The 24,922-nt window shown below is 45.9% G+C and overlaps 1 protein-coding gene across 1 annotated transcript; it reads left to right on the forward strand.

Annotated features, from left to right (window-relative positions):
• Positions 1 to 98: 98 nt before the first annotated feature.
• Positions 99 to 1,065, forward strand: LOC123077123 (uncharacterized). The gene is made up of 2 exons (XM_044499341.1): positions 99 to 713; positions 823 to 1,065. Exons 1-2 carry the CDS (start codon positions 99 to 101, stop codon positions 889 to 891), a joined length of 684 nt encoding a protein of 227 aa, XP_044355276.1. The 3' UTR covers positions 892 to 1,065.
• Positions 1,066 to 24,922: the final 23,857 nt, after the last annotated feature.

The raw sequence follows: 24,922 nt of genomic DNA on the forward strand, positions 1-24,922 counted from the left end.
TCCTCACTGCATCACAACATACCCCTCTCATTGCCGCCGTGGCCAGATCTAGAGCGGCTGCAAAAGCGGCGATTGTGGGCGCGATATCACCCTCGGCCATGGTGAACTCGGCGGAGTCGCCGCCCGCGGCTTTCCCATCGGATCTCACCAAGGAAGGCGGCATTACGGAGGCGGGGGGTGGGGCCACGGAGGTAGTTACAACGTCGTCGAGCGCCCACCGCGGGAGGTTGATGTCGCTACCATCAATTCTCAAGCCCTGGGGGAGCCAACGGCTGCTGCGGTGTGTTCATGTCAACCGCCATGGCGCAGCCATCACCCCGGACACGGGATCGTCCTCTTATCAGCAATATGAGGTCAGCGAGAGGCTACAGCTTGGCCTCGGCAAGGTGGCAGAGGCGCCGGGCGCCGACAACCCCGCAATCGACAAGTACCCTGAGGTCACGGAGGCGATTTCTCCAGAGCCGTTGAAGGCACGCCGTGGCCGCCCGCGTCGCCTTGCTATGCCATCCCTCGCGGCCACGACTGTCGCGAGTGCGTCGCCGCAGGCATTCGAGCGCGAGCGGCGGTTGATCCGCGCAGATGCGCTCAAGAGGCCACGATTCTCCGTATCACTCTCCGCAGAGGAGATTGAGGAAGACATCTACGGCCTCACCGGCACACTCCCGCATAGCCGCCCTCGCGGTCGGCCCCGCAAAGTGCAAAAGCAGATCGATGTGAGTTCCCGTGCCTCCTCTGCTCCCTCCCCCGACCCCCTTACATTCCAGCCCCTGCCGCTCCTCCCTAGGTACCCGTTTTTAATTCCATAAACGCTCCTGCCCCCAGCTGCTATTTCCCGGCGCGCGGTTATCGCAGATCAACATGGAGTCCTACCGGGTGTCGGACAATCGCTGACCCTGTCAACTCAACAAGCGCCTCCACCCAAGAGTAAGCAAGCAAAGTGAATTCAAGGATCACAATTCACATTCAATTCGGTGCTGCCATTGTTAGCTGCATAATCCATCGATTAATTGTTCAGATAGAGTCAGAGTTGGTATGTATGGATCCCACCAGGAAACTAGTTGTAAGCAGCAAGTGATGACCTGTTAGTGATTTTTAATTTTGAGTTGTACTCAGTGATATTCATTTCTGTAATAGCACTAGTGGTGGTTCGTTGCTTTGATATCATCAGCAATTGGAAGGACGTAATGTGGTGTACTAGTATTTCATTGTCCTCGATGCTCCAGTTAGTAGTACGTTCGTTGATGTCTATCCCCTATTGCAATCTTAATGCTAGTACATTCGTTAACATCCATCCCTATTGCAATCTCCGTGCTCCAGTTAGTATGTTTCTTGCTCTTCTTTCTCTAGAAGATGTTTTTGCTAGCTAACTGCTGTGGCGAGTGCAAGTACTACTTGGTCGCAATATAGCTGGTTGGCGTGTGGGCCCCGAACCAAAAGGTTTCGAAAACTCTGGCACCGTGTGGCCTTGGCAGTGGGTGTTGCGCAATTTGTCGCCCCTTGTGGGGTTAGCGTGTCAGGAGGCCCGAGTGAGGTAGTTGAATGACATACATATATCTGAACCCTGGGTGATCTGTTGAGCCGCTTATTTCTTAGCATATATTAAACAAATTTGGTTCGTATCAATGAAAAAAACGCCATGCTGTGAAATAGATGGTTTGATTGATTCCTTAATCCATCAATGATCTTGGTTGGTCTCCTAGCCGTCCGATTTTGCAACAGATTGCCGAGATCGGTAGATCATACCGATAACCCTAACAACGCATCTACCTTAGTTATGGAACGCAACATTGACATGCATGCATATGTATCTGAAACAAGCTTAAGCTACTCTTCATATTGTTTGGGGGTTATGTGTGTGATTCTAATCCATATGGTTTCCTTTCCTATAAATGCCATTTGGAACAAAGGAATGGTGCCACCAAAATTCGTTGGATTAGCCTCCTGTATCTTAATTCCATGTGAATTTGAATATTTGCTCCAATCTATTTTTAACCCTCATCAACATGGGATCAGGCGGGTTTTTTTCTTTGTTGTACCCGAGCGACTGTTCCTACAGTTTCATATCTTTTGTGACAATCCTATGTTTTGCACTTCCAAACCTATCAGATTCCTTTGTTATTCGTATTCCTAATACCTTTGATCATCTCAAGTCATGTATTGTCCATTTGAAACGATGTATTTCAATACAAATTTCCATGCAACTCGACCCGAAAGATTCGTGGCACATCTCCAACCCAAAATAGGGGGCATAACTTGTTGGGGAATGTAGTAATTTCAAAAAAAATTCCTACGCACACGCAAGATCATGGTGATGCATAGCAACGAGAGGGGAGAGTGTGTCCACGTACTCTCGTAGACCCAAAGTGGAAGCGTTAGCACAACACGGTTGATGTAGTCATACGTCTTCACGATCCGACCGATCAAGTACCGAACGCACGACACCTCCGAGTTCTGCACACGTTCAACTCGATGACGTCCCTCGAACTTCGATCCAGCCGAGCTTTGAGGGAGAGTTCCGTCAGCACGACGGCGTGGTAACGACGATGATGTTCTATCGTCGCAGGGCTTTGCCTAAGCACTGCTACGATATTATCAAGGTGGATTATCGTGGAGGGGGCACCGCACACGGCTAAGAGATCCAATGGATCAATTGTTGTGTCTCCAAGGGGTGCCTCCCTCCTCATATATAAAGGAGTGGAGGAGGGGGAGGGGGCCGGCCACCCTAGGCGCGCCCCATGAGGAGTCCTACTCCCGCCGGGAGTAGGACTCCCCCCTTCCAAGTGGGAGTAGGAGAGGAGAGGGAAGGAGAGAGGGGGGGAAAGGAAAGGGGGGCGCCGCCCCCCTCCTTGTCCAATTCGGACTGGGGGGGTGTGGGAGGGGCGCGCGGCTGCCCTTGGCCGCCCATCCTCTTCTCCACTATGGCCCAATAGGCCCATTAGTCTCCCCGGGGGGTTCCGGTAACCCCCCGGTACTCCGGTATATGCCCGATACTCCCCAAAACCATTCCGGTGTCCGAACTGAAGGAAATATGCCCTAGAGGCAATAATAAAGTTATTATCTATTTCCTTATATCATGATAAATGTTTATTATTCATGCTAGAATTGTATTAACCGGAAACATAATACATATGTGAATACATAGACAAACAGAGTGTCACTAGTATGCCTCTACTTGACTAGCTTGTTGATCAAAGATGGTTATGTTTCCTAACCATAGACATGTGTTGTCATTTGATTAACGGGATCACATCATTAGGAGAATGATGTGATTGACATGACCCATTCCGTTAGCTTAGCACACAATCGTTTAGTATATTGCTATTGCTTTCTTCATGACTTATACATGTTCCTATGACTATGAGATTATGCAACTCCCGTTTACCGGAGGAACACTTTGTGTGCTACCAAACATCACAACGTAACTGGGTGATTATAAAGGAGCTCTATAGGTGTCTCCAAAGGTACATGTTGGGTTGGCGTATTTCGAGATTAGGATTTGTCACTCCGATTGTCGGAGAGGTATCTCTGGGCCCTCTCGGTAATGCACATCACTTAAGCCTTGCAAGCATTGCAACTAATGAGTTAGTTGTGAGATGATGTATTATGAAACGAGTAAAGAGACTTGCCAGTAACGAGATTGAACTAGGTATTGAGATACCGACGATCGAATCTCGGGCAAGTAACATACCGATGACAAAGGGAACAACGTATGTTGTTATGCGGTCTGACCGATAAAGATCTTCGTAGAATATGTGGGAGCCAATATGAGCATCCATGTTCCGCTATTGGTTATTGACCGGAGACGTGTCTCGGTCATGTCTACATTGTTCTCGAACCCGTAGGGCCCTCACGCTTAACATTACGATGACAGTTTCATTATGAGTTTATATATTTTGATGTACCGAAGGTTGTTCGGAGTCCCGGATATGATCACGGACTTGACGAGGAGTCTCGAAATGGTCGAGACATAAAGATCGATATATTGGACGACTATATTTGGACACCGGAAAGGTTCCGGGTGAGATTGGGACAATACCGGATCATCGGGAGGTTATCGGAACCCCCCGGGAGGTATATGGGCCTTGTTGGGCCTTAGTGGAAAGGAGGGGAAAGGAGCAAGGGAGGGGGCGCCCCCCCCCAAGCCCAATCTGATTTGGGAAGGGGGCCGACCCCCCCCCCCCCTTTGTTGGAAATATGCCCTAGAGGCAATAATAAAAGGGTTATTATTATATTTCCTTGTTCATGATAATTGTCTTTTATTCATGCTATAACTGTATTATCCGGAAATCATAATACACGTGGGAATACATAGACCACAATACGTCCCTAGTAAGCCTCTAGTTGACTAGCTCGTTGGTCAACAGATAGTCATGGTTTCCTGACTATGGACATTAGATGTCGTTGACAATGGGATCACATCATTAGGAGAATGATGTGATGGACAAGACCCAATCCTAAGCATAGCACAAGATCGTGTAGTTCGTTTTGCTAGAGCTTTTCCAATGTCAAGTATCTCTTCCTTAGACCATGAGATCGTGTAACTCCCGGATACCGTAGGAGTGCTTTGGATGTACCAAACGTCACAAAGTAACTGGGTGACTATAAAGGTGCACTACAGGTATCTCCGAAAGTGTCTGTTGGGTTGACACGGATCGAGACTGGGATTTGTCACTCCGTATGACGGAGAGGTATCTCTGGGCCCACTCGGTAATGCATCATCATAATGAGCTCAAAGTGACCAAGTGTTTGGTCACGGGATCATGCATTACGGTACGAGTAAAGTGACTTGCCGGTAACGAGACTGAACGAGGTATTGGGATACCGACGATCGAGTCTCGGGCTTGTAACGTACCGATTGACAAAGGGAATAGTATACGGGGTTGCTTGAATCCTCGACATCGTGGTTCATCCGATGACATCATCGAGGAGCATGTGGGAGCCAACATGGGTATCCAGATCCCGCTGTTGGTTATTGACCGGAGAGCCGTCTCGGTCATGTCTGCGTGTCTCCCGAACCCGTAGGGTCTACACACTTAAGGTTCGGTGACGCTAGGGTTATTAGGAAGACTTGTATGTGATTACCGAATGCTGTTCGGAGTCCCGGATGAGATCCCGGACGTCACGAGGAGTCCCGGAAGGGTCCGGAGGTAAAGATTTATATATGGGAAGTTGTCATGCGGACACCGGAAAGTTTCGGTGACATATTGGTATTGTACCGGGGCCACCAGAAGGGTTCCGGGGGTCCACCGGGAGGGGCCACCCCTCTTGGTGGGCCACATGGGCCGCGTGGGGTAGGGCACCAGCCCCTGGAGGGCTGGGCGCCCCCCTTGGGCCCATGCGCCTAGGGTTTGGGGGGGGGGGGGAACCCTAGAGGGGGCGCCCCCTTTGCTTGGGGGGCAAGTCCCCCCTCCCTGGCCGCCGCCCCCCCCTCTAGATCCCATCTAGAGGGGCCGGGCCCCCTTGCCCCTTCCCCTATAAATAGAGGGGTGAGGGGAGGGCTGCAACACACAACCCAAGGCGCAGCCCCTCCCCTCCCCAACACCTCTCCTCCTCCGTCACGAGCTTGGCGAAGCCCTGCCGGGGTGCTGCTTCTCCACCAACACCACGCCGTCGTGCTGCCGTTGGAGCTGTCTTCCTCAAACTCTCCTTCCTCCTTGCTGGATCAAGACGGAGGAGACGTCGTCCGTTCCGTACGTGTGTTGAACGCGGAGGTGCTGTCCGTTCGGCACTTGGTCATCGGTGATCTGAATCACGTCGAGTACGACTCCATCATCACCCTTCCCTTGAACGCTTCCGCACGCGATCTACAAGTGGTATGTAGATGCAAACTCACTCCCTTGACTCGTTGCTTAGATGAACTCATAGATGGATCTTGGTGAAACCATAGGAAAATTTTTAATTTTCTGCAACGTTCCCCAACAATGGCATCATCAGCTAGATCTATGCGTAGTTCTCTATTGCACGAGTAGAACACAATTTTGTTGTGGGCGTAGATCTTGTCAACTTGCTTGCCGCTACTAGTCTTATCTTGCTTCAGCGGTATTGTGGGATGAAGCGGCCCGGACCAACCTTACACGTACGCTTACGTGAGACCGGTTCCACCGACTGACATGCACTAGTTGCATAAGGTGGCTGGCGGGTGTCTGTCTCTCCCACTTTAATTGGAGCGGATTCGATGAAAAGGGTCCTTATGAAGGGTAAATAGAAGTTGACAAAATCACGTTGTGGTTATTCGTAGGTCAGAAAACGTTCTTGCTAGAACCCAATTGCAGCCACGTAAAAGATGCAACAACAATTAGAGGACGTCTAACTTGTTTTTGCAGCAATTGTCATGTGATGTGATATGGCCAGAAGTTGTGATGAATGATGAATGATATATTGTGATGTATGAGATCATGTTCTTGTAATAGGAATCACGACTTGCATGTCGATGAGTATGACAACCGGCAGGAGCCATAGGAGTTGTCTTTATTTTTTGTATGACCTGCGTGTCATTGAAGAACGCCATGTAAATTACTTTACTTTATTGCTAAACGCGTTAGCCATAGAAGTAGAAGTAGTCGTTGGCGTGACAACTTCATGAAGACACAATGATGGAGATCATGATGATGGAGATCATGGTGTCATGCCGGTGACGAAGATGATCATGGAGCCCCGAAGATGGAGATCGAAGGAGCTATATGATATTGGCCATATCATGTCACTACTATATAATTGCATGTGATGTTTATTATGTTTTATGCATCTTGTTTACTTAGAACGACGGTAGTAAATAAGATGATCCCTTACAACAATTTCAAGAAGTGTTCTCCCCTAACTGTGCACCGTTGCTAAAGTTCGTCGTTTCGAAGCACCACGTGATGATCGGGTGTGATAGATCCTTACGTTCACATACAACGGGTGTAAGGCAGATTTACACATGCAGAACACTTAGGGTTAACTTGACGAGCCTAGCATGTACAGACATGGCCTCGGAACACAGAGACCGAAAGGTCGAACACGAGTCGTATGGAAGATACGATCAACATGGAGATGTTCACCGACGATGACTAGTCCGTCTCACGTGATGATCGGACACGGCCTAGTCGACTCGGATCGTGTAACACTTAGATGACTAGAGGGATGTCTAATCTGAGTGGGAGTTCATTATAATAATTTGATAAGATGAACTTAATTATCATGAACTTAGTCTAAAACCTTTGCAAATATGTCTTGTAGATCAAATGGCCAACGCTCATGTCAACATGAACTTCAACGCGTTCCTAGAGAAAACCAAGCTGAAAGATGATGGCAGCAACTATACGGACTGGGTCCGGAACCTGAGGATCATCCTCATAGCTGCCAGGAAACAATATGTCCTAGAAGGACCGCTAGGTGACGCTCCCGTCCCAGAGAACCAAGACATTATGAATGCTTGGCAGTCTCGTGCTGATGATTACTCCCTCGTTCAGTGCGGCATGCTTTACAGCTTAGAACCGGGGCTCCAAAAGCGTTTTGAGCAACACGGAGCATATGAGATGTTCGAGGAGCTGAAACTAGTTTTCCAAGCTCATGCCCGGGTCGAGAGATATGAAGTCTCCGACAAGTTCTATAGTTGTAAGATGGAGGAAAATAGTTCTGTCAGTGAGCACATACTCAAAATGTCTGGGTTGCACAACCGCCTGTCCCAGCTGGACATTAACCTCCCGGACGAGGCGGTCATTGACAGAATCCTTCAGTCGCTCCCACCAAGCTACAAGAGCTTTGTGATGAACTACAATATGCAGGGGATGGTGAAGACCATTCCTGAAGTATTTTCAATGCTGAAGTCAGCAGAGGTTGAAATCAAGAAAGAACATCAAGTGTTGATGGTCAATAAGACCACTAAGTTCAAGAAGGGCAAGGGTAAGAAGAACTTCAAGAAGGACGGCAAAGATGTTGCCGCGCCCGGTAAGCCAGTTGCCGGGAAGAAGTCAAAGAATGGACCCAAGCCTGAAACTGAGTGCTTTTATTGCAAGGGGAAGGGTCACTGGAAGCGGAACTGCCCCAAATACTTAGCAGACAAGAAGGCCGGCAACACTAAAGGTATATTTGATATACATGTAATTGATGTGTACCTTACCAGTACTCGTAGTAACTCCTGGGTATTTGATACCGGTGCCGTTGCTCACATTTGTAACTCACAGCAGGAGCTGCGGAATAAGCGGAGACTGGCGAAGGACGAGGTGACGATGCGCGTCGGGAATGGTTCCAAGGTCGATGTGATCGCCGTCGGCACGCTACCTCTACATTTACCTACGGGATTAGTTTTAAACCTCAATAATTGTTATTTAGTGCCAAGTTTGAGCATGAACATTGTATCTGGATCTCGTTTAATACGAGATGGCTACTCATTTAAATCCGAGAATAATGGTTGTTCTATTTATATGAGAGATATGTTTTATGGTCATGCCCCGATGGTCAATGGTTTATTCTTAATGAATCTCGAACGTAATGTTACACATATTCATAGCGTGAATACCAAAAGATGTAAAGTTGATAACGATAGTCCCACATACTTGTGGCACTGCCGCCTTGGTCACATTGGTGTCAAGCGCATGAAGAAGCTCCATGCTGATGGACTTTTAGAGTCTCTCGATTATGAATCATTTGACACATGCGAACCATGCCTCATGGGCAAAATGACCAAGACCCCGTTCTCCGGAACAATGGAGCGAGCAACCAACTTGTTGGAAATCATACATACCGATGTGTGCGGTCCAATGAGCGTTGAGGCTCGCGGAGGATATCGTTATGTTCTCACTCTCACTGATGACTTGAGTAGATATGGGTATGTCTACTTGATGAAACACAAGTCTGAGACCTTTGAAAAGTTCAAGGAATTTCAGAATGAAGTAGAGAATCAACGTGACCGAAAGATAAAATTCTTACGATCGGATCGTGGAGGAGAATATTTAAGTCACGAATTTGGTACACACTTAAGAAAATGTGGAATCGTTTCACAACTCACGCCGCCTGGAACACCTCAGCGTAACGGTGTGTCCGAACGTCGTAATCGCACTCTATTGGATATGGTGCGATCTATGATGTCTCTTACCGATTTACCGCTATCATTTTGGGGATACGCTCTAGAGACAGCTACATTCACTTTAAATAGGGCACCGTCTAAATCCGTTGAGACGACACCGTATGAATTATGGTTTGGGAAGAAACCTAAGCTGTCGTTTCTAAAAGTTTGGGGATGCGATGCTTATGTCAAGAAACTTCAACCTGAAAAGCTCGAACCCAAGTCGGAAAAATGCGTCTTCATAGGATACCCTAAAGAAACCATTGGGTATACCTTCTACTTAAGATCCGAGGGCAAGATCTTTGTTGCCAAGAACGGATCCTTTCTGGAAAAAGAGTTTCTCTCGAAAGAGGTAAGTGGGAGGAAAGTAGAACTCGATGAAGTACTACCTCTTGAACGGGATAGTAGTACAGCTCAGGAAAATGTTCCTGTGATGCCTACACCAACTGAAGAGGAAAATAATGATGATGATCAAGGTACTTCGGATCAAGTTGCTACTGAACTTCGTAGGTCCACAAGGACACGTTCCGCACCAGAGTGGTACGGCAACCCTGTCCTGGAAATCATGTTGTTAGACAACGGTGAACCTTCGAACTATGAAGAAGCGATGGCGGGCCCAGATTCCAACAAATGGCTTGAAGCCATGAAATCCGAGATAGAATCCATGTATGAAAACAAAGTATGGACTTTGACAGACTTGCCCGATGAACGGCGAGCGATAGAAAACAAATGGATCTTTAAGAAGAAGACGGACGCGGATGGTAATATTACCGTCTATAAAGCTCGACTTGTCGCTAAGGGTTATCGACAAGTTCAAGGGATTGACTACGACGAGACATTCTCTCCCGTAGCGAAGCTGAAGTCCGTCCGAATCATGTTAGCAATTGCCGCATACTATGATTATGAGATATGGCAGATGGACGTCAAAACGGCATTCCTTAACGGACATCTTAAGGAAGAACTGTATATGATGCAGCCGGAGGGTTTTGTCGATCCTAAGAATGCTAACAAAGTATGCAAGCTCCAGCGATCCATTTATGGGCTGGTGCAAGCATCTCGGAGTTGGAACATTCGCTTTGATGAGATGATCAAAGCGTTTGGGTTTATGCAGACTTATGGAGAAGCCTGCGTTTACAAGAAAGTGAGTGGGAGCTCTGTAGCATTTCTCATATTATATGTAGATGACATACTTTTGATGGGAAATGATATAGAACTTTTGGACAGCATTAAGGCCTACTTGAATAAGTGTTTTCCAATGAAGGACCTTGGAGAAGCTGCTTATATATTAGGCATCAAGATCTATAGAGATAGATCGAGACGCCTCATAGGTCTTTCACAAAGCACATACCTTGATAAGATTTTGAAGAAGTTCAAAATGGATCAGTCCAAGAAGGGGTTCTTGCCTGTATTGCAAGGTGTGAGATTGAGCTCGGCTCAATGCCCGACCACGGCAAAAGATAAAGAAGAGATGAGTGTCATCCCCTATGCTTCAGCCATAGGATCTATTATGTATGCCATGCTGTGTACCAGACCTGATGTAAACCTTGCCGTAAGTTTGGTAGGAAGGTACCAAAGTAATCCCGGCAAGGAACACTGGACAGCGGTCAAGAATATCCTGAAGTACCTGAAAAGGACAAAGGACATGTTTCTCGTTTATGGAGGTGACGAAGAGCTCGTCGTAAAGGGTTACGTCGACGCTAGCTTCGACACAGATCTGGATGACTCTAAGTCACAAACCGGATACGTGTATATGTTGAATGGTGGAGCAGTAAGCTGGTGCAGCTGCAAGCAGAGCGTCGTGGCGGGATCTACATGTGAAGCGGAGTACATGGCAGCCTCGGAGGCAGCGCATGAAGCAATTTGGGTGAAGGAGTTCATCACCGACCTAGGAGTCATACCCAATGCGTCGGGGCCGATCAAACTCTTCTGTGACAACACTGGAGCTATTGCCCTTGCCAAGGAGCCCAGGTTTCACAAGAAGACCAGGCACATCAAGCGTCGTTTCAACTCCATCCGTGAAAATGTTCAAGATGGAGACATAGATATTTGCAAAGTACATACGGATCTGAATGTCGCAGATCCGTTGACTAAACCTCTCTCGCGAGCAAAACATGATCAACACCAGAACTCTATGGGTGTTCGATTCATCACAATGTAACTAGATTATTGACTCTAGTGCAAGTGGGAGACTGTTGGAAATATGCCCTAGAGGCAATAATAAAAGCATTATTATTATATTTCCTTGTTCATGATAATTGTCTTTTATTCATGCTATAATTGTATTATCCGGAAATCGTAATACACGTGTGAATACATAGACCATAATACGTCCCTAGTAAGCCTCTAGTTGACTAGCTCGTTGGTCAACAGATAGTCATGGTTTCCTGACTATGGACATTAGATGTCGTTGACAACGGGATCACATCATTAGGAGAATGATGTGATGGACAAGACCCAATCCTAAGCATAGCACAAGATCGTGTAGTTCGTTTTGCTAGAGCTTTTCCAATGTCAAGTATCTCTTCCTTAGACCATGAGATCGTGTAACTCCCGGATACCGTAGGAGTGCTTTGGGTGTACCAAACGTCACAACGTAACTGGTTGGCTATAAAGGTGCACTACAGGTATCTCCGAAAGTGTCTGTTGGGTTGACACGGATCGAGACTGGGATTTGTCACTCCGTATGACGGAGAGGTATCTCTGGGCCCACTCGGTAATGCATCATCATAATGAGCTCAAAGTGACCAAGTGTTTGGTCACGGGATCATGCATTACGGTACGAGTAAAGTGACTTGCCGGTAACGAGACTGAACGAGGTATTGGGATACCGACGATCGAGTCTCGGGCATGTAACGTACCGATTGACAAAGGGAATAGTATACGGGGTTGCTTGAATCCTCGACATCGTGGTTCATCCGATGACATCATCGAGGAGCATGTGGGAGCCAACATGGGTATCCAGATCCCGCTGTTGGTTATTGACCGGAGAGCCGTCTCGGTCATGTCTGCGTGTCTCCCGAACCCGTAGGGTCTACACACTTAAGGTTCGGTGACGCTAGGGTTATTAGGAAGACTTGTATGTGATTACCGAATGTTGTTCGGAGTCCCGGATGAGATCCCGGACGTCACGAGGAGTTCCGGAAGGGTCCGGAGGTAAAGATTTATATATGGGAAGTTGTCATGCGGACACCGGAAAGTTTCGGTGACATATCGGTATTGTACCGGGGCCACCGGAAGGGTTCCGGGGGTCCACCGGGAGGGGCCACCCTCTTGGTGGGCCACATGGGCCGCGTGGGGCAGGGCACCAGCCCCTGGAGGGCTGGGCGCCCCCCCCTTGGGCCCATGCGCCTAGGGTTTGGGGGGAACCCTAGAGGGGGCGCCCCCTTTGCTTGGGGGGCAAGTCCCCCCTCCCTGGCCGCCGCCCCCCTCTAGATCCCATCTAGAGGGGCCGGCCCCCTTGCCCCTTCCCCTATAAATAGAGGGGTGAGGGGAGGGCTGCAACACACAACCCAAGGCGCAGCCCCTCCCCTCCCCAACACCTCTCCTCCTCCGTCACGAGCTTGGCGAAGCCCTGCCGGAGTGCTGCTTCTCCACCAACACCACGCCGTCGTGCTGCCGTTGGAGCTGTCTTCCTCAACCTCTCCTTCCTGCTTGCTGGATCAAGACGGAGGAGACGTCGTCCGTCCCGTACGTGTGTTGAACGCGGAGGTGCTGTCCGTTCGACACTTGGTCATCGGTGATCTGAATCACGTCGAGTACGACTCCATCATCACCCTTCCCTTGAACGCTTCCGCACGCGATCTACAAGTGGTATGTAGATGCAAACTCACTCCCTTGACTCGTTGCTTAGATGAACTCATAGATGGATCTTGGTGAAACCGTAGGAAAAATTTTAATTTTCTGCAACGTTCCCGAACACCCTTTCCTTCCTCCCTCCTTCCTCTTCCTTCCCTCTCCTACTCCTAATAGGAAAAAGGGGGAGTCCTACTCCCGGTGGGAGTTGGACTCCCCCCCTTGGGCACGCCACCCCCCTTGGCCGGACCCCTCCTCCACTCCTTTATATACGGAGGAGGGGGGCGCCCCATAGACACAACAATTAATCCCTTGGATCTCTTAGCCGTGTGCGGTGCCCCCCTCCACCATAGTCCACCTCGATAATACTGTAGCGGTGCTTAGGAGAAGCCCTGCGACGGTAGAACATCAAGATCGTCACCACGCCGTCGTGCTGACAGAACTCTTCCCCAACACTTTGCTGGATCGGAGTCCGGGGATCGTCATCGAGCTGAATGTGTGCTAGAACTCGGAGGTGCCGTAGTTTCGGTGCTTGATCGGTTGGGCCGTGAAGACGTACGACTACATCAACCGCGTTGTTATAACGCTTCCGCTATCGGTCTACAAGGGTACGTGGACAACACTCCTCCCTCTCGTTGCTATGCATCACCATGATCTTGCTGTGCGTATGGATATTTTTCTTGAAATTACTATGTTTCCCCAACACGAAACATAGTCGTCCCAGTATATCGATCCTTTATGTCTTGGACCATTTCGAGACTCCCTCGTCGTGTCCATGACACATCCGGGACTCCCGAACTACCTTCGGTACATCAAAACACATAAACTGCATAATATTAACCGTGCACAAACTTTAAGTGTGCGGACCCCGGGTTTCGAGACTATGTAACATGACCCAGACACTTCCCCGGTCAATACAATAGCTGAGGAACCTGGATGCTCATATTGGCTCCCACATATTCTAACGAGATCATTATCGGTCAAAACCGGATAACAACAATACGTTGTTTCCCTTTGTCATCGGTATGTTACTTGCCCGAGATTCGATCGTTGGTATCTCAATACCTAGTTCAATCTCGTTACCGGCAAGTCTCTTTACTCGTTACTGAAGGAACATGCGGTGCCCCCATGTTTGGTTTTGGTAATTGATGACAATCTCTATGGACTAATGGTTGTCTTGAGTTATATTTGAAGGATTTTTCCATAGGCTTTTATTGAAGTCCATGTGTTGGTTTCAAGGAGTTTATGAGTTGACCAAGGTGCTATTAAGGAATTATCCAAAGATTGGTCATGTGAGTGTTGAGTTTATTGCAAGCATGTCTTGAAGAATAAGATTGTGTGATCATTCATGTTTACCTTCAAGACATCATCCAAATGAAGAGAGTTAGAAAGATTCAAGGTTGATCAAGACTAAGTCAAGAGTGAATCAAGTTGATCAACTCACAAAGCGTAGAAGATGCACCGAGAGGGATCAAGTGATCCCACGGTATGGTAAGCATTATCCATTGCACTTTGTGTACTAACCCATGGTCTATGTGAGAGTTCTATGTGGGGTTAGTTACGTGTCCACGGGCTTGTGTCAAGAGGAATATATCATACAAACCATGGAAAGGATGACATCAAGTGGTGATCGTCATCAAGATTGCCATGTGCAAGTTCAAGTGGAGCATCACGAAGAGATCAAGTGCTTGAATCTTGCCATCCATTGTGGTGTCAATGGACTTGTGAAGATGTGCCGAAGAGTGGCTCACCCATAGTGGACTATGGGGGAGCAATCATCTAGTCTTCATCGAGCCAACGCAATCAAGAAAGGTGGTCCAACTTGAGGGAGTCAAGATCGTCATCATCTAGCTCAAGTGGACCATGTGCAAGGCAAAGGTTTGCCCTTTATAGGTTTTCTATTTTACCGGTCTCATGGTGGTAGTTGGGAGACCGGGTTATAGGATCGTTTGCCGTACTATCAAGGGGGGCTCTCAAGTTGGTAGCTTGATCGTATCGTTAGTAGAGAGCTCAAACCATTGCATCCTTGCATCATGTTTCTTGGTTCTTGTTTGGTTCTCTTTGTGAGTCTTAGAGCTTATGGTCATCTTGATGACAAGCTTGAGTTCATCGAAAACGGAGTTCGCATGCGTCTTCTATGATGTTTTCGGTGTTGGAGGTTTTACCGGTCTTATCCGAGGAAGGGTTCTCACCATTTTCTTATGGGCCTTTTCTTTTTTCTTATTGATATTTTATCAATATTGTGTTAGCCCTTGTCGCTAGCTTTCCAACAAACTTGGTTTCATCGAATTCGGAGTCCGTTTGCAAAAGTTGTGGCAGTTTTGGTGTTCTGAAAGGCTGCAGCGGTACTACCGCGAATTGGAGCGGATGTAATTTTTTACTACCACAGCTCCTACAGCGGTAGTACCGCTCCAGACCAAAAAACTCGTCCCAAGTCCTGCGGAGGTAGGCACTGAAGTATTTTTTTGTACCGCTTGCAAGCAGTAGTACCGCTACCATTTGCGGTAGTACCATGAGGTCGAGCGGTAGTACCGTGAGGACAAGCGGTAGTACTGCTCCGGCGGTTCTACTGGCCTTTTGCCTCCTCGCTGTTGTTTTTCAAAGGGGTACTACCACCCTAGTGGTAGTACCGCTCTGTGCGGGCTGTGAGCATAACGGTTGGATTTTCCCCCACCTATAAAAGGGGGTCTTCTTCCCCATTGAACCTTATCTCTTGAGCTCGTGTTCTTCCCCCATTGCTGACCTTCTCCGAGCTTGCTATCTCTCAATCCCTCCATGGATTCTTGCTAGTTTTTGAGGGAAAAGAGAGAGGAGATCTAGATCCACATTTGCACCAATCACTTTCTCCTCTATGTGAGGGGAACCCCTTGGATCTAGATCTTGGAGTTCTTGGTGTTCTCTTTCTTGTTCTTCCTCTCATATTCCTCCCTAGCATTAGTAGCTTCGGTGGGATTTGAGAGAGAAGGACTTGGGCACTCCGTGTGCCTTTGCCATTGCATTTGGTGCATCGATTTGAGTTCTCCACGTGATACGTGGAAGTTACAAGTTGAGAGGCTTATTACTCTTGGGTGCTTGGCACCCTTGAGCTTGTTACTCTTGGGTGTTTGGACACCCTAGAGCTTGTTCCTCTTGGGTGGTTTGGTGCCCTAGACGGTTGGTGTTGTTCGGAGCTCAATCATTGTGGTGTAAAGCTCCGGGCAAGCGTCGGGGTCTCCAATTAGGTTGTGGAGATCACCCCGAGCAATTTGACGGGTACCGGTGACCGCCCCCAAGGGTTGCCAAAGTGTACGGGTTCGGTGACCGCCCCCAAGGGTTGCCATTTGTACGGGTTCGGTGACCGCCCTCAAGGGTCCCTTAGTGGAATCATGGTATCTTGCATTGTGCGAGGACGTGAGGAGATTAAGGTGGCCCTAGTGGCTTCTTGGGGAGCATTGTGCCTCCACACCGCTCCAAACGGAGATTAGCATCCGCAAGGGTGTGAACTTCGGGATACATCGTCGTCTCCGCGTGCCTCGGTTATCTCTTACCCGAGCCCTTTACTTATGCACTTTACTTTGTGATAGCCATATTGTTCTTTGTCATATATCTTGCTATCACATAGTTGCTTATCTTGCTTAGCATAAGTTGTTGGTGCACATAGGTGAGCCTAGTTGTTGTAGGTTTTGTGCTTGACAAATTAACCGCTAGGTTTATTCCGCATTTGTTCAAGCCTAAACCGTAATTATTTTAAAGCGCCTATTCACCCCCCCCTCTAGGCGACATCCACGATCTTTCAATTGGTATCAGAGCCTCGTCTCTCCTTGTTAGGCTTAACCGCCTAGAGAGTAAAGATGTCGACTAGGGGATTAGGATTCTCTGACACTCTTAGTTTCGATGGCACAAATTTTGATGTTTGGGTAATTCGCATGCTTAATCTCTTTAGGGTCATGGACCCAAATTTAGAGCGAATTGTAGATATGGGTTTTTCTCCTCCAAAGGATCCCCAAAGATTATCTTTAGAGGATGAGAAAAACTCTTATCTCAATGCTCAAGCTTCTAATGTGCTTTTCGATGCTTTGAGCAATATAGTTATATTTCAACTCATGCCGTTTCGGGATGCTCATGAGTTGTGGACGAAGCTTCAAGATAAATATGGTGTGTCCAAGTTTTGTGGCGATGATTGTTCTCCCTCCACCTCCGGCCGTGTTGCCTTCTCAACTTCTTCTACTTCACCTACATGTGGATTGCCACAAGGTAATGCTATGGTGAGTAGTGTTGGTCATTGCAATGATGATAGTGTGCTAATCGTTGGTGACTCTTCATCACTATCTTATTGCAATGCTCCTTCTTTGGACTTTAACACTTCGAGCACTCCAAATGTTTCACATGCTTGTGTTGATAGTCCTAGCATATCATGTAGAAATTGCTTGACTAAATCTCATGATGATATGCTTGCTATGTCTTGTTGCCATGATAAAAATGCATCTATTTCCTCGAATTGTTGTGCTAACAATGTAGAGGAAACCGAACACTCCATGGAACAAGATGTGGTGTTTAATGGTGCCTCAAGGGATCCTACATCATCATCTATTGCTTTTTGCCTTATGGCTAAGGCGTCAAAGGTACCTCCTTCTTTGTACCCCAATATGTCTCTTGATGATGATGTTGATGCTAATGGTGATGAGGATAATGATGAAGAGATTGATAATGTTGCCTCCTTAAAAACTAAGGGGGAAATGATTTTTAAAGCTCTTCATAAAAATAAAATTGCTTGTTCCAACTTCATGGAAATAATGTCCATTGCCATTGATGGCAAGAAATACATTGAGGAGTTGGAATCTCATCTAGAGGAGCATGAGGTCACCATTGAGAAAATGGAAGCTCATGAGCGTGATTACGCAAATGAGATCGCGGAGCTATCTCAAGCTCTTGAACATGAACAAACCACCTCCGAATCTCTTGAGGAGACTTTTGCTCTAGAATTATCTAGAGTGAGGGAATCTCATGATAGAGCTCTTGAGGTGGCCAATGATTTCAAAACTAAAAATGCTAAGCTTGAAGTTGCTCATGCTAGACTCCTTGAGGACTTTGAGCACCTCGAAAATGGCTCTAGGGTCATTAAGAGTGAGCTCATCGAACTCACCGAGTCTCATGCTCAACTTAAAGCTTCCTATTTGAAAGAGCTTGCCAAGTTGCCTTCTCCTCTTGTTGTCAATGATGATGCTTGTGCTACTAACTCTATTTCTTGTCAAGCATCCATTTTGAAGGAGAATGTTGAGCTACGGGCTCAACTTGAGTTGCTATCTATCAATTATGGGAAATTGGAAGAAAGCCATGAAAAGCTCTCAAGCTCTCATGATGATCTTCTAGTATCCCATAATGTGCTAAAGATAGCTCATGAGGCCATGATTGCTAAGGTAACATCAAGTGAGCCTCATGTGGATACTAGCACTACTTTTAGTCAAAATGCTATATTGCCTTGTGCTAGTCCTCATGATTCATCCATGCATAACATTGGTACATCTTGTGATGAATTGCTTTCCTTGCCTTGTTGCTCTCACGATGAAGTTTATACTTCCTCTAGTGCTTGTATTGAGACTAACCATGTAGAGGAAATCAAAGAGCTCAAGGCACAAGTCACTTCTTTGAAGAAAGACTTGGAAAAGAGTCATGAAGGGAAATCCACACTCAACAATATCTTGAGTGTGCAAAAATCCCCCAATGACAAAGGTGGACTTGGATTCAACTCCAACAAGAAGAAGAAGTCCAAGTTGAACAAGAAGAAGGGCCAAGAACAAGTCAAGAATTCGGCCAAGATTATTTGCTTCAAGTGCAAAATTGAAGGGCATCATGTTAGATCTTGCCCATTGAAGAAGAAGGCCATTAGTGACAAGCAACAAGGGAAGAGGCCACAAGTTCAATCTCATGCTCAACCTCAAGTTGAAGAAAGGCCACTTCCCAAGAAGACTCAAGTTAATGTTTCTCTTGTTGAGGAATCAAGTGATAAGAAAGTGAAGAGTAGACGTTGCTACTTATGTCGTGAGAAAGGTCACGTCGCTTCTTCATGCACTAGTGGTAACTTATCCAACCCAATTATTATTGATGATATCTATTCTCTTGGGAAGGATAAGGTTGGCAATGTGTTTGCCAAAGTTGTTGGTACTCAAAGTGGCGTCAAGAAAAGAACCATTTGGGTAGCCAAGCCTATTGTGACTAACCTCTTAGGACCCAACTTGGTTGGGGACCAACAAGCTCAAACTTGATCAATAGGTGTTGTTGGAGGGCATTGGAGACTTGGCTACATTATGAAGAATTAAGGGGACTTCATCATTCTTATTGTCTCAAGCCAAGTCAATTGGATTATCAAGTTTCTATCTTATATCCAATGTGCCTCCTTGCGGTAACTTGTACTTAAATTGTTTACATTGAAAGTTACTTGCCCCCTTGCATGTTTTGGTTTTGTTCCTTACATGTGTTTGTATATGTTGTGATTCCAACTTGCTTATCTTGAGCAATCAAGTATGTGTGTGTTGGTTTGCACATCATGTACGTGTGTGTCGTGCGTTGAGCCTTTATGCTTCTTGTTTGTACCCTAGTTGGCTCTTGCGAGAGATTAATGGAATATCCCATTATGGGGGAGTGATGTGGGTTGTACACCTCACAATCCTATAATTGTGTGTACATGAGTAATACCATCTAGTATTGATATTTCAAGATTATCTAATCGCTATGTGGTATGTCTTCTCATGAGAAATTCAAATTCTAAATAGTCCATTAATTATCTCTCGTTGGATCCTCTTATTGCCTCTTGTTAAGTTTTCTTTGGTATCACATTATGGGCGAGTAATATGCTATGTGCATATTACAAGCCTAGAAAATGTGTACATTTGAGATATTGTCACTTAGAGTTGATATGATTAATTATCTTGTTCCTAAGTGACATGTTAGCTCTACAAGTTGAAATTTGCTTGTGTTTGTTGTGAAGATGATGTTGGATGTCCTTGTTATCTACCACCGGGATTTATTTTCAAATACTTCTTGTCTTTGACAATTGGTAGTCACTTATGTGTGGTAGAATTTGTTGATCATCTTTACTTTGGCTTTTGTTTTTATTTGCCTTTTCTCTTGCCAAGGTTTGTGTCAACTCCCGTTGTCTTCCCTACCACTTGTGGATCTTGTTTATTTCTTGTTCTTGTCTAGTGTTTTCTAGATATAGTGAAAGTGGTGATCCCACCTTGTGCATTTTGTAATCAAATGCAAATCCTATATAATGCACAACTCGTGGGGGAGCTATCCTATTTTCTTTAGAACACTCTTCTTGTGATCCTTATCAAGTGTGTTTTGGTGTAAGGCAAGCCATTTCTTTTGGTACTTTGTGCCATCATGCAACTTTGTTGAGAGCTTGGTTTGTTTGGAATCATCCTCTCTTTGGGAGTTTGAAATCTTTAGTTTAGTGTGTGTCACTGGATATCTCATTCCTTGATGTATCTTTAATGATATCTTCCAAGTGATGATTTCTCCATTTGGTATCCTTTTCACTTGGCATTTCTTTGTCTTTTGGTTCGGGTTTTGAAAGTCTTGAGCATGCATGTTTACTTCATGTATTTTATTTGGCATGCTTTCTTTCTTTGACTCAATATATAGGGGAATCTCCACCAAGTCTCAAATCGGATGAGATGTGTATGAAATTCATTTTCATATCTATTTGCACATATTTATGTGGAGATTATCCTATGTATTGATGTTTCTAACCCTTTGGTCCCAATGAGTTTGGGTACCATTTTGTTTGTGTTGTTGTTCTAGGAACAATTGGAGATGCATTGGATACTCGGCTCATTCAAAAGGAAGGTGTTGTCACCATGTGCTTATTGGAGTCAAGCTAGGATGATCAATGAACTACTTTCTACCTTCAATTGGTTTCTACTACATCCTTCCAATGCTATCTCGGTAACAAGTATCATCATCTACTACATGCACACATTTATTGCATCAACCGTGTGTAGGTTGTATCATGGCATGTTATTCATTCTTTCTTGTGATATTTGTTTCCTTTCTCAAAGCATCCCAACAATGATCTCTTGTTGCTAGTTGTGATGTCTTTGATGGTTGTGTGGTAGGAATTCATTTATATACAATAAGACCATATCTAGCCATGTGCTATGCTTCCAAGAAAATATTTTATTGGTATATCTATGACTTCCTTTTGGATATCTTGTTCCTTCATGTTGTAACTATTCCGGGTGTACATCCTTCTTTGTAGATATATATCATCATGATTTCACCTACCTAGAATATTATACACGTGAGAGAAGTTGCATATCTAGATGATATCCTTTCTTTCACGTCCACCTTGTCTTTCTTTTGTTTTTTTCTTTGGTGGCTCCATGAAAGCTTTTGCCTTGAGTGTGTGTCTTATCTCGTTGCATCTTGATGCACTCTTGTGTGGTGAAGATTATTTTCCTCATGCTTATCTCTATGAGGCTTTTGCCATCTTGGTATCCCTCGTCTTGATGAGGCTTTCATCTTCTATCTTCACCATGGGTTGTCACAAGTGTTGGTTATTCTTTTTACATTTTTAGTGTGCTTGTGAACCCTTTTGCTTGGTGTGTGTGGGGAGGACATGTCATGCACCGTGTATCTCATTTACCCAAGACTATGTTGATGCTTTATGCTCATCCTTATATTAGTCTTCTCAAGTGCTTTGTCATGACTCACACACATCATTTTGGTTGAGCCTATTCTTAAGTTGCCTCTTTTACATGTTGCTCAACCATGTGCTTGTTGCAAGTGCTAGGCTTTGTTTCCTATATGCTCACTTGCACTGGTTGTGAGTTTCTATTGATTTTGGGGGAGCTATGATCCTATTTTGTGCACTTTGTATCCAATACAAATATTCTTATTTGTGCACAAATCATGGGGAGCTTCTCTAGTTTCTTTAGAACACTCCTCTGCTCATATCATAATATCATTTATTCTTGTGGCTCATAGGATCCTTGGTCTAGTTGGTTCAGTTGATATCCTTTGATTGCTTGCTTCAATTGGTATATTTTGACTGCTTCATTGCTTGTGTCTCTCTTTGTTATGTCTTTGTGGCATATCATTCTTTAGCAATCTTTGTGCCTCAATATAGTTTGTGTTCCTCCAAGTATTTACCTTTGGGTATGTGTATTGCATTCCACTCTCTTGTTGAGAAATACACAATTTATGGAGGACCACAATTTATATTGGCCTTCTTAGATTTTCGCCCATTTTGGCAATCGATGCCAATGGGGGAGAAGTTTCAGAGAGTTTTGTGGAGAAGTTTAGAGAGTTATCTCCTCTTGCTTTGGTTTTGTTCCTTAGCATTTGCATCTCATTCGCATGCACTATTGGTTGTTGCATTGCATGGTGATGCATAATTCCTTATATAAACTCTCTTGAAAGTGATTGTCATCAATTACCAAAATGGGGGAGATTGAAAGAACATGCGGTGCCCCCATGTTTGGTTTTGGTAATTGATGACAATCTCTATGGACTAATGGTTGTCTTGAGTTATATTTGAAGGATTTGTCCATAGGCTTTTCTTGAAGTCCATGTGTTGGTTTCAAGGAGTTTATGAGTTGACCAAGGTGCTATTAAGGAATTATCCAAAGATTGGTCATGTGAGTGTTGAGCTTATTGCAAGCATGTCTTGAAGAAGAAGATTGTGTGATCATTCATGTTTACCTTCAAGACATCATCCAAATGAAGAGAGTTGGAAAGATTCAAGGTTGATCAAGACTAAGTCAAGAGTGAATCAAGTTGATCAACTCACAAAGCGTAGAAGATGTACCGAGAGGGATCAAGTGATCCCATGGTATGGTAAGCATTGTCCATTGCACTTTGTGTACTAACCCATGGTCTATGTGAGAGTTCTATGTGGGGTTAGGTACGTGTCCATGGGCTTGCGTCAAGAGGAAGATATCATACAACCCATGGAAAGGATGACATCAAGTGGTGATCGTCATCAAGATTGCCGTGTGCAAGTTCAAGTGGAGCATCACGAAGAGATCAAGTGCTTGAATCTTGCCATCCATTGTGGTGTCAATGGACTTGTGAAGATGTGCCGAAGAGTGGCTCACCCATAGTGGACTATGGGGGAGCAATCATCTAGTCTTCATCGAGCCAACGCAATCAAGAAAGGTGGTCCAACTTGAGGGAGTCAAGATCGTCATCATCTAGCTCAAGTGGACCATGTGCAAGGCAAAGGTTTGCCCTTGATAGGTTTTCTATTTTACCGGTCTCGTGGTGGTAGTTGGGAGACCGGGTTATAGGATCGTTTGCCGTACTATCAAGGGGGGCTCTCAAGTTGGTAGCTTGATCGTATCGTTAGTAGAGAGCTCAAACCATTGCATCCTTGCATCATGTTTCTTGGTTCTTGTTTGGTTCTCTTTGTGAGTCTTAGAGCTTATGGTCATCTTGATGACAAGCTTGAGTTCATCGAAAACGGAGTTCGCATGCGTCTTCTATGATGTTTTCGGTGTTGGAGGTTTTACCGGTCTTATCCGAGGAAGGGTTCTCACCATTTTCTTATGGGCCTTTTCTATTTTGCTTCTTATTTATATTTCTTTCAATATTGTGTTATCCCTTGTCGCTAGCTTTCCAACAAACATGGTTTCATCGAATTCGGAGTCCGTTTGCAAAGGTTGTGGCAGTTTTGGTGTTCTTAAGAGGCTGCAGCGGTACTACCGCGAATTGGAGCGGATGTAATTTTTTACTACCGCTCCAGAGCGGTACTACCGCGGCTCCTACAGCGGTTGTACCGCTCCAGACCAAAAAACTCGTCCCAAGTCCTATGGAGGTAGGCACGGAAGTATTTTTTTTGTACTGCTCGCAAGCAGTAGTACTGCTACCATTTGCGGTAGTACCGTGAGGTCGAGCGGTAGTACCGTGAGGACGAGCGGTAGTACCGCTCCGGCGGTTCTACTGGCCTTTTGCCTCCTCGCTGTTGTTTTTCAAAGGGGTACTACCGCCCTAGCGGTAGTACCGCTCCTTGGAGCAGTAGTACCGCTCTGTGCGGGCTGTGAGCATAAAGGTTGGATTTTCCCCCACCTATAAAAGGGGGTCTTCTTCCCCATTGAACCTTATCTCTTGAGCTCGTGTTCTTCCCCATTGTTGACCTTCTTCGAGCTTGCTAACTCTCAATCCCTCCATGATTCTTGCTAGTTTTGAGGGAAAAGAGAGAGGAGATCTAGATCCACATTTCCACCAATCACTTTCTCCTCTATGTGAGGGGAACCCCTTGGATCTAGATCTTGGAGTTCTTGGTGTTCTCCTTCTTGTTCTTCCTCTCATCTTCCTCCCTAGCATTAGTTGCTTTGGTGGGATTTGAGAGAGAAGGACTTGGGCACTCCGTGTGCCCTTGCCATTGCATTTGGTGCATCGGTTTGAGTTCTCCACGTGATACGTGGAAGTTACAAGTTGAGAAGCTTATTACTCTTGGGTGCTTGGTACCCTTGAGATTGTTACTCTTGGGTGTTTGGACACCTTAGAGCTTCTTCCTCTTAGGTGCCTTGGTGCCTTGGAAGGTTGGTGTTGTTCGGAGCTCAATCATTGTGGTGTAAAGCTCCAGGCAAGCGTTGGGGTCTCCAATTAGGTTGTGGAGATCACCCCGAGCAATTTGACGGGTACCGGTGACCGCCCCCAAGGGTTGCCAAAGTGTACGGGTTCGGTGACCGCCCCCAAGGGTTGCCATTTGTACGGGTTCGGTGACCGCCCTCAAGGGTCCCTTAGTGGAATCACGACATCTTGCATTGTGTGAGAGCGTGAGGAGATTACGGTGGCCCTAGTGGCTTCTTGGGGAGCATTGTGCCTCCACACCGCTCCAAAAGGAGATTAGCATCCGCGAGTGTGTGAACTTCGGGATACATCATCGTCTCCGCGTGCCTCGGTTTTCTCTTACCCGAGCCCTTTACTTATGCACTTTACTTTGTGATAGCTATATTGTTCTTTGTCATATATCTTGCTATCACATAGTTACTTATCTTGCTTAGCATAAGTTGTTGGTGCACATAGGTGAGCCTAGTTGTTGTAGGTTTTGTGCTTGACAAATTAACTGCTAGGTTTATTCTGCATTTGTTCAAGCCT

Source organism: Triticum aestivum, chromosome 1B (genome assembly GCF_018294505.1).
Source record: "Triticum aestivum cultivar Chinese Spring chromosome 1B, IWGSC CS RefSeq v2.1, whole genome shotgun sequence".
Lineage (NCBI taxonomy): Eukaryota > Viridiplantae > Streptophyta > Magnoliopsida > Poales > Poaceae > Triticum > Triticum aestivum.